This window comes from Apteryx rowi, unplaced genomic scaffold, assembly GCF_003343035.1.
Source record: "Apteryx rowi isolate R43461 unplaced genomic scaffold, aptRow1 scaffold_722, whole genome shotgun sequence".
In the NCBI taxonomy this organism is placed as follows: domain Eukaryota; kingdom Metazoa; phylum Chordata; class Aves; order Apterygiformes; family Apterygidae; genus Apteryx; species Apteryx rowi.
This window is the reverse complement of record NW_020451008.1, coordinates 81,296-91,772: the sequence shown is the minus strand read 5'-3', so window position 1 is coordinate 91,772 and position 10,477 is coordinate 81,296. Positions and strand designations below refer to the sequence as shown.

At 39.4% G+C, this 10,477-nt stretch overlaps 1 protein-coding gene across 1 annotated transcript; it reads right to left on the bottom strand.

Annotated features, from left to right (window-relative positions):
* Positions 1-5,813: 5,813 nt before the first annotated feature.
* Positions 5,814-10,452, bottom strand: ING2 (inhibitor of growth family member 2; the record flags this gene model as incomplete). The annotated part of the gene is made up of 2 exons (XM_026087596.1): positions 5,814-7,091; positions 10,365-10,452. Coding segments are annotated over 2 exons (756 nt in total), but the record flags the coding sequence as incomplete, so codon positions are not given.
* Between the last annotated feature and the right edge of the window lie 25 nt (positions 10,453-10,477).

Genomic DNA, 10,477 nt, shown 5'->3' with positions numbered 1-10,477 from the left:
CCAAGACGTAATTTATACTACGGTTGTCAGGAGTTGAGATAGCAGTTGCCATGGAGCTTTAATCTTTTTTTAGGCTTTAGTCAAAGGAGGCTGGAAATCTGTATGCTGGGTAGAATCCTGGCTCAACAGAATTTTATTTAAATTGGGACCAGATTTCATCCTAATTTCTCCACTGAAAGTTATTCTAAAAGATTCTAGAATTCTTTTCAGTTTATTCTGCTTCTCACTAGGAGACAGGAGTTTCCCTTTAGACTTTTAAATCAGGCTAAGTTCAACCACAGAATTACCCACTTGCTTTTTTTTTTTTTTTTTTTAATCAACTATAAGCTGTAACTTTCTACTAGTCTTACAGAGCAAACCACTGTAGTCAAATTCATTTACCAGTTTTACCATTTTCAGTGAAAGTACTCTAAGTATGCCACAGCAAAACTTTGGAGAGGATTTTATTGCCTATGCACCCACTAAGTACTAATCCCTAATCTGTAAAACAGGCCTGTGGAAAGGAGAACTAATTACAGTTTGAATCTAGCTGTGTATGCTACTTATAACTTCCTTGATGTATATTTCAGAAAAAAAGCAGTGTGCAATGCGTGAAGTGCATCTCTGTGAGAAATATGAAATTGGCAGTACTGCTGCAGCTGGTACCGTTCTGCTAGAACACAGTGCTGCTTCATTCCTTCCTGTTTGCAGCAGAACAGAGATGAAGTCTAGTCTAACATTTGTCATTCAAACTTAAAAGTGTTGCTGACTTACTTAAAACTGAACTTGCCCTAACTAGTAAACCAACAGAATGCAGAGATAGTTGGGGGGGGGGAAAAAAAAGAATTTGTCGAAACAAATTGTTAGAACCCTGTACCTGACCCCAACCAAAAATTAAAAAGGATTCAGGTGTAATATGAACTTGATCTTAAAAAGAAACTTTGATTCAAAAACAAACTATGACAACTTCATTTCATTAAAAATTTTTAAACATTTTCACAAAAGAGAATGGCTTACTGGCCAGCTCTAGGGAATTAGGGAATTCTCTAATCCTCTAACAGTTTCAAGACTGCAGGCTAATCAGAATATTGGTACAAAAGAGATGATTTGAAACTATTTTGAACATGGCATTTGTTATAAAAGAGACATTATATAATAAAAAAAATTAACATATTTCTTCCAGGTGAGATAAGTCTGTGTAATTTGAACAGTTGCACAGTAACATGTTTTTATAACTGACAGCAAAATCTCCTCCCCAGCAGTAGCACTGGACAGTGGCTTTGAGTGACAGCCCTTCTCTCATCTTGAGAGGATCAGATGCAAAAGCAACTGTGAATTCCCCTGAAAGAGACTTATTTAGAGAAGAATCCACCAGCAGCGAGGAAGAACCTAAAGAAAACTAGAATGTCCAATGATTCAAGACATAAGGAGCATCTCAAATCTCTTAAGGACAGCTATTCACTTATGCCCAAGAAAAGCGATACACTGTGAACAGGATTCAGAAAGCTTGTAATGCTCAAGGAAACTGCTTAAACTAACCCAGAAGAAATTTTGAGAGACAAGGTGAATAAGTCCTGCACATCTTCAGAAGCAGMCACTTTGCTAGAAATTGCACGGAGGTATGCATCTCCATTCAAGGTTCAAGGTTTTTCAAGCTTTCGTGAGTTAGGCTCCTATAAAAAAACCACTGCTTTCCTAATCTCATCTCAGTAGTCTAGTGCAGACCTTCAAACCCGCAATCCAGTTAATTCCTTTGGTCAGTTGCATTGCATAGGTCAGTACATAGTTGGCTGCCTCGTTTTCCTCAGCAGAGACTAGTCAAGAGCAGCAGCTGTCAGGGTTGCTAGTCCTGACGGAGGAAGATGTTCTACTACTAAGCTATACAATAGGCAAGTTGCTTTTTTTTTTTTTTTGGCCCATAATACATTTTTGCCACACCCCACTGACTAGACAGCTGACTTGCACATCTGTCACGAGTTTAAAAGCAGGCTTTAGCAAGCAATAGCTACCAAACCAACATTTACTTTGGTATACACAATAGAGGAATTTCAGACGTTGCCTGAAATAAGCGTCTTCACCATTTGCAATGAATTTTTATCAATTGCTCTGCTGGATTCAGATATGTAAGGCTACAGACATAGGATGAAAAAAAAAAATCAGGTCTAGATTGTAGCATTGAAAGTAAGTACGGCTTTTATGAGAGACCTGCGCTATTTTCTTTAACCTGAGGTGCCACTGTCAAAGGCTTGCAGATCTGCTGGAGATGAAGACCTCTTAATAGAAGAAACATGCGTGCAGAAGAGAGTGCTTAACTTGCTTATCTGGCAGTCACTGCAATGTTGTCCCAATAGACTGGGTGTGTTTCAGGGAAGACTGAGCAGGGTACGATTCAACCCAGCTATGTCTAAAGAACAAAATACAAATTAAGGCTTTCAAAACCAGATCTGTTGCAGTTCAGAAGTGGTGTAAGTTACCAAAGTGCCAAACTTTGCCAACTTTAAAGTCTGAATTGAGGCAAACTGTAGCAGTTGCCTTCAAGTCATAGTTAGTTGCTTTTAAATTGAAAAAAGGTCTTCAGATTTACAAAATGCCACCTTCTTTACAAAGGCCCACTTTAGTCTTAAAGGAACATCCAAGATGAATAATCCTTAGATAAATTCAGGGAAATTCATCATTCTTTTCAGCAATCAACAGGTATCAGTGTACAACAGCATGCAGAGATTACATTTAAGGTATTGGTGCCTACCATGTCTGTTAATTAACCATGCTTGAATCCAGACAGCTTACACAATAGAATAGACAGACCAACTAGAAAAATCTTCTGTTAATCTTGCATACTATTCAAGACTTGTCAAAATTTGAGCCCAGAAAAATGAACTAATTGTTGGAAATAAAGATGGCTTCATAATATAGGCAACAAATGTTGTTGAACTGCTCATTTTGCTTCCAAAATAGTAAGCTTTCTAAAAGGTATTTTTGTTTTGCTTTAAAATTTGATTACATGATTATTTTGTCAAGATTAATAAAAATGGTCCAGAAGATGACAATCAAGAAACACTGTTGATCTGAAGCCTTTTCTCTTGAATAGTTTATGAAGACTTTTCACTGCTGACAAACTTGCATCTTTTCAAAAAGCCAGAACTTTAAGTGCACCACATTTTCCCAAGCTTAAGAAAAAGAAAAATTTAAGCTTGATCTGCCCACCCTGAATTAGGAAGAAATATCAATTTTCATGAAGAGGAAGTAGTTTCTTGTCTAGTTATATACACTTTTGTCAACTTCCAAACACAATTTATTGCCCAAATTATTTTTCTCTCTCTTTTTTTTTTTTTTTCCTTCAAGAAGCTAGACTTACTTCGTGGTAGTCAATACATATCTTCAAGATGAGCTGATTTAAGAATCTTTACATTTCATTTTCCCTTCATGGGTGAGGCTTATTCCATTAAGAAAAGGAATGGAACATTAAGAAGCAACATAAGAGTTCTCTACTTACCATGCTGATTTCATATTAGCATCTTATGCATGTCTCCAATGAATTACCATTCATCGTGTATGAAAATAGATGCAAAACTGCAAAATCTGGGTTTGGATAAAAATAGGTGGCAGAAGTGCTAAATGCCAGAGCGCATCAGATCTTTTCTCATGCAAGTTTTAGCAAAAACTTAGAGTATTTAAAAGGGGCAATTTCAGATGCACCCATGTGTATTTGAGGCAGACTGCTAATCTGCTCATGAACTAGTACTGAGTTATTCCTGTATTTGAGTGAGTTCAGGTATTAGGTAAGTACTGTTTCCCCAGCAGTATCTTCACTGGCAACCTTGAGAATTCATATTCACCACTAGAAGGATGCTTGAAACAGAGGATCTCTGCATGAGAGATTTATCTGGACCACTTTCAGAATCTAACATTTTCTTTCTGTAACACTGCAACATACCAAATACACTTTTCCTACTTCAGCAGTTATTCCAGATAAACAATTATGTGATTCCCAGATCCCTTCATCTGCCTTGAAAAAAAGTATTCTTGATTTAGCCAATAGGAACTCATGCATACTTTCAAAAGATAAATTTGTAATGTTAATAGATGCAGTTTCACTTGTACTTTGTTACTGCAACTTCAGTGCTCAAGTGGGTCTTTCTAATACTAGAAAGTATTTCCATTTTAAGTAGATATTGATACTTACAGTCCCTAGTCCAAGTATTCCAGCATATCTTCCCAAGAAGGGAATTTAAGAATCATTAAACCTTAACAAGTTGAACAAGGAGTAAAATGTGCACAGAAGGACTTAAGACACTTGTCTCCAGCAACCAGCATCATCATTCTCCATATGAAGTCAGTAGCACTGATCCAGTCCCCTCAAGAAGCCTATCTTTGCAAACTCAAATTAGCCAACAGCCTAGAAAGTAACACACGGTCTTGGAATAAAGGCTTACATTCCCTCCTACCCTGCTGATGGTCAGAGCCCTCACTGTGGTTTTCTGCAATAGCTATTTGCTTACTGTGATGTGGATCTCCACAGCATAGCTATTCCACTTCATAAAAATAAAATTTTAGAGCAAAGACTTGAACCCCAGCTTCACATTCTCCTGCCATATGTTAACTACAGTATCACTTGCAAATGCTAAATCCTGTAAAGGAATCAGATCTTAATTGTCAAAATAGGCTCACTATTTTATGTAGCTTATAATATTTAGAGACCAGCACATTGATTTATACCATCTGGCCTGACAGCACTGAGGCTTTCCTTTTTGTTAAGTGCAGTGCGTCTAGCCCTCCAGCTCCAGCAGTCACAGCTATACTAGCACAGCCCTCTAGTGGGGATGCAGGAAGAGTTTTGCTGGTATTCATCCATCACAGCTTGCTTTAGCTAAAAGTCTGCCTTCCAGACTGCTCTCAACTCTGCATAACTGCTTTTAGTTTAGGCTTGGCCAGGGATGGTGTCACTTTTTCCTCTGGGCTTTCAAGGGAGACCTTAGGAGCAAAGAGCASAGCCCCATCAGGACTTCAGCCCAATTAGAGAGTGCACCCACACCCAGCCCTGCAGAGCTGCTCTGCTAGCGCTGCCGAGCACACCAGGGCACAGGCACTCACAGGGGGAAGGCTGTTGAGCAGGAACCCTCTGCGCAAGCTTCCATGCACTTGGGACACCATTCACTTCTCCTCTATTAACTATTTTCATTACAAAGGAGCAGAAACAACTGTTTTTATCTGTATACTTTTCTGCCTCCTCTAGGGGATGGGTGTTAAGTAGTACACCCTTAACTATCAGCCAAGTAGTGTTTCAACACTACTAGCATACTTCAGGACACCACTTAATCTGTCAGATACCTGCTCAGATTTGTCCACTTGCTCTAGGTCAGTCATGCTTTTATTATTATTATGAGTTATCAAAGCCTGTAGTGAGGGCTCTTGCCTTCAGGCTTTTTAGCCAGTTGTCCAAGCCCAAGAACTATGGTGCTGTGCCTAAACCCAAGCATGGCCACACACTTATCCAAATGCCACTGAAGGAAAAGCAAACTTTATATCCCAGAGAGCACAATCGTATTTCAGCTCTCTACAGATCTATTATGATGACAATTGGCATAATATTTGCAATTTCTGATCCCCCAAGATGATGGTATTCCCTCTAAAGGGATCCTTCTACCACTTCAAGACATATAGGCTGTGGCAAGACAGAAAAGGATTCAGGAAGTAGTTTCAGCATTAGAAAAGTATCTCAACCAATAAAGACCACATCAGGATGCTCAACAGAACCCCAACAAAACCCAGTAAAAATATCCCAAACTGCTTACACACCTTAATTACTATCATATCCAGAAACTGACTCCCAAATGTAAAGTCACCAAGACAAGAGTTTAATATTGACATAAAAAGCATAAGTTAGTGGTATTTTCTTCCTTGAAATAACATACTGGTCATATGAAAGTCACTGAAGAGGTCTGCTTTTAGCTCGGAAGACTTTTACATACAGTTACGGCTGAATTCAAAAACTAATTCCAAATATGTGATGTCAACGCAAAAGCCGAAAACTTAAGACCTGGGATACCAAACAAATTCAGTTGTTAAGATTCTAACAGTTATGTGAGGTGCTTCAGAGGAACTCAGTGAATTTCCCATAACAAGAAAAGTTCTTCAGTATCTTTCCCATCACCACTATTTCAAGATTCACGAGGTTTTTTAAAATACTAATGGGGTTAAATTGAAACCAAGAGCCATATGCTTGTAATGTCTTCTGCGAAGGTCTGAAGCCACCCTGTCTCAACTATTTGGTTATTCAGTGCAGAAAGTTAAAGATCACAGAAGGTATGACAGCTTTTAATACTCCATTAATATTATAGATTAAAAATTATTGCATAGTCTTATGCATTTCCTAAAACAGCATTCTCTGGAAATTAAACATTTTAATATAAAAGGAGCAACTCTTTAAAACATGAATTGCATTCACTACCTTGATCTTCTATCCTTTTTTGATTTGTCAGTACATTTGTCCATAGTTTTCTCATTATCTCCTCTGCACTTGGGGCAATACCATTTCCCCTTTGGTTTGTAGGTGAGTCCAACACATGAGAAGTGAAACCACTCAATAGGACACTGTTCGTTATCACATCCTATCATTTCGCCGTAAGACACTTGGTTACATAAGCAGTAAGTTGGTTCATTGGGATCAATTGCAAATTCTATAGGTGAAACTTCCCGCTCTTGTTTGGCTTTGGAGCGTTTTTTCTTCTTGGAAGATTTGGATCTTTTTTCTTTAGGTGGTTCATCGCAGTCATCAATACCATTTGCTACATGGCACAGATCGCGGCTTTCACTGGTTCGCTGGCGACGGGGTCGACGTGAAGATCTCTCTGGCTGGCAGGATTCCATCTTTGCCTTTTCTAGAGGCTTTTCATTCTCAGACAGATCTTGAAAACACTGAGAGTGCGTTTCCATTTGCCGCGCTCTATTCTCTACCAGTTCTAGCATCTGAGTAACTATTTGAATTTTTTCATCTCCAAGTTCTTGGCTGTTGATTAATGCACGCTGAAGATGCTGCTGCAAGCGTTTCTTCTGAACAGGATCATTTTCTGACTTGTATTTTTCATAGACATCATCTATTTCTTTTAATGCTTCTACAAAATGAAGATAATAGGAATAATTACACAAGACAGAACATGCTCAAGAAAATACAGGAATATATTTCTAACCGATGAGAAATAATACAAATTTAAATTATAGTATACCCTAGTGGGCTAGACCTGGTATTTAATGCAAGTTGCATGTGATCACCAAATCAATGTTTAAGATCACAATCTGTTGCAAGAAAATTCTCTGAAGTTCTAAAAAAAGAGAGACATTTCCGATGTCTCTGTTCGAGATACTGGAAAAGAAAGGATAACCCAGGAAAGGGGACCATAGCTGCTGAAGTACCACAGTGTGGATATTCCACATCCTGCCTTCATTTGACAAAGTAGGAATTTTAGTTCAGATTCTTTACTGCAGTAGTTCTAAAGTCCTGGCCCACAAACCAAAGCAATAAAGTGTATTGCATCATAGGAGAAAACCTAGAACCACATGGTCATCACTTGAATATCATGGATAACACTCCAGGTCCTCCACCTTCTCCTTCCTATTCATCTAAAGATTTGGCATTACATTTTCAAGTGGACATAAAGTCTAACAAAGCTACACAGGAGTGAATGGATGATCAGGATTTAGATCAACTTAAATCACTCRAAATGATTTTCTTTCATATTACCAAGACTAATTAAAGCAAGTTTCATTTTAAACTGAGGTTGAGCTTTTGAGAATAGGTGATTTAACGTTTAGTGTATCACAGGATTTTACTTTTTTTTTAAAGCAACCATCAATGAGTGGTTCAGGTTGACTTTTGGTTTTTTTTTCCTTGCAAATCATGCAAAATAGCTGGATGAGTTGCAGTGAATCTTTAATAAATTCTTAGTTCTTAGAAGCAAGTTTAATGAACCCAAGTATGAGATTAAAGCCATAAACCAGTCTTAGTTTGTACCCCAACATTTCTGTTTTGCTGCATTTTAAAATACTATTTCCCAGAAGTTACACTAGATCTATACATAAAAGATGAAGGAATTGCTAAAGTGAAAAAAAAAAAATTAACTCAGAGCTGACAGTGTAATCTGATGCACTTTGTTAGATGCAGTATTTGTTTCTTCACAAACAACTTAGAAATTTTATTTGTATGTGCAAGGGAATTTATGAACATTACTAAACTAATATACTTGCTTCTGAAGCCAGAAGATATGCTATAAAATCTCTCTTCCTACAGAGCAGCTTTTTACAAACTAGCTTTCATTTGTAAAGAATGTTGTCTGCTTTGTACAATTGTGAAATGATTCAAACTTGCACTAAATGGAAATCATAGGTATTATCTCCTCAACATTGCTCACAGTGGGTTTTTTTCCTGCCGACATCTTGCAACAGTAGCATTAAGCGTGAACAGTCACTTTTTACTGTAAATTCTGAAAGCTATACGACAACAGAAGCCAACAGCATTTTGTTCCATTCCAGACTTTCACTTGGGTAAGATAAAATCACTGCTGTGACTGTCCAATAACTCAACCTATTTCTTCTCAATACTAGTATTCCAGCTATCATTACAAGCACAAGCATTGTTTCCCTGCACCTTCAGCTGCCTCTCATGCCTGTTGCCCTGACAGGGAAGGAAATCTCATTCTCTCCTGAAAAGTGCAGAGTAAGGTATTTTGTAAACTGTTGAACTAGAAAGACATAACCAGAGTATAATATGGTGCAGCCACATTATCTCCCACCCAGACTTTTGGGGGGAGGGGGGAGTGTAGGTGTAGTTACATAGATTTCCCAAATAGGGAATGCCTGCACCAAAGAACCCACAAATAATAACTGTTTTTCTTCCACACTGTTACAGAGAACAAAATTGACTCTACACTACTGAGGCTTTTTTTTTTTTTAATTTGTTATTCCCTGGATGTATCCCTTGAAATTTACCTGCAGATATGCCAAACACTTCAAACAGATCACAGTCAAGACAACCTCCCTTCCCATTCTCCAAATGGCAGCCAAATTTCTCACAAGTGGAGAAAAGATAGAACTTTTGGATTGACAGAGATGCGAGTTTGCCATACTAACTCCTTGCTGGTCCCCAAGATTAGCCAAAGCACCCATACACCCAACTAAGTAGCTCTGAAACCCCTGAAAGAAAAACAGGCGCAAGTGTTTATTACAGATAACCTGATTAAGTTTGGTGGAGCTTTTAAAAGCTAACAGGATTTCAGTTTTTCAAGTCCAGGAATAACTTGGTCCTCCCACATGAACTAGCACTACCTTTTAAATTAGCCAAAATTATACTAGCAGCACCTTTAGAAGATCTTCAGACTTGAACCTAAAATATTTTTGTCACATTCTTATGCCTTTTTTTTTTTTGGAACAGACATAGGTAAAACTAAACTAGGTTTGTAGGTAAAACTCTGCAAACCTCTGCTTTGGCCCAGGTTCACATTAGTGGCTGGAGAAATACTTATAAAAGATATAGGCTAAATAAGAGATTCAATTTATTTAATACTGAGAATGTTGGCTCATAACCAAATCACCACAGGTTGCATAAARAACTTGCTAAGCAGTCCAGCCATGACAAAGAATTCAAAATACTGCAAACAAGCCTATGTACTTCAGACTTTAAAAAGCACAGAAAACTTACAAAAGCCTGTTCTTATGTATCTTCCTGGGTAATTAGAAAGATAACTGAAAGAATCCATTTGCAATAGCTGTCTTCTGAGGTGCTCTGTTTAACCTGTGAAAGGCCTGAAGAGTCTCCTCTTACCCAAATTTAAGACAGCCTTCTATTATAAAGAGAAATAACAGTATGTCGTGATCTCCAGTTCGTATACCACAGGACCAAATTCCTACCCACTTGTATAGTGGGTTGATGCCGTATGGTCTCTGCTGCGTATTTCAAGTAATAATGCTATTAAGTAGTAGAGCCTATCTTATGATACCAGCAGTAATTAGAAATAAAAAAACTGTATAGCCTCAGCTGTATAGCCTCAGYGTGTGAGGCAGAATAGATTTAATTCCTATTTAACCGGCAATTTAGAAGAAGCAACGTTTGTGACTAGAGTCYACGGTAAGGTGCCGTACTACGGATCTCCCCCTGCGCGTCCTCACCGCCACTTCGCTGCCCCGAGCCCGAGCGGCCGGAGCCCGAGCGGGGGGCCGGGGGGGCCCGGCCGCGGGCGGAAACCCTGCGTCGCCGCTCGGGCCGGCAGTGCGGGGCGCGCAGAGGGGCCTCTGAAGCCGCTTTCCGCCCCGGCCTCTCCGGGGGCACCGCTGCGGGGCTAACTGCCGCCTGGCGCCGCGACCCCGCCGCGCCGCGCAGCCGTCTCACACGTTACCTTTCGCTCCGAGACCCGTCTCCCTGGCGGGGGGAGCGCTGAAACGGGCGCAGCCCGCGGGCAGAGCGCCCCGCGCGCGGAGGCGGGTTTACCTGGCGGCCGAGGGGAGGCCC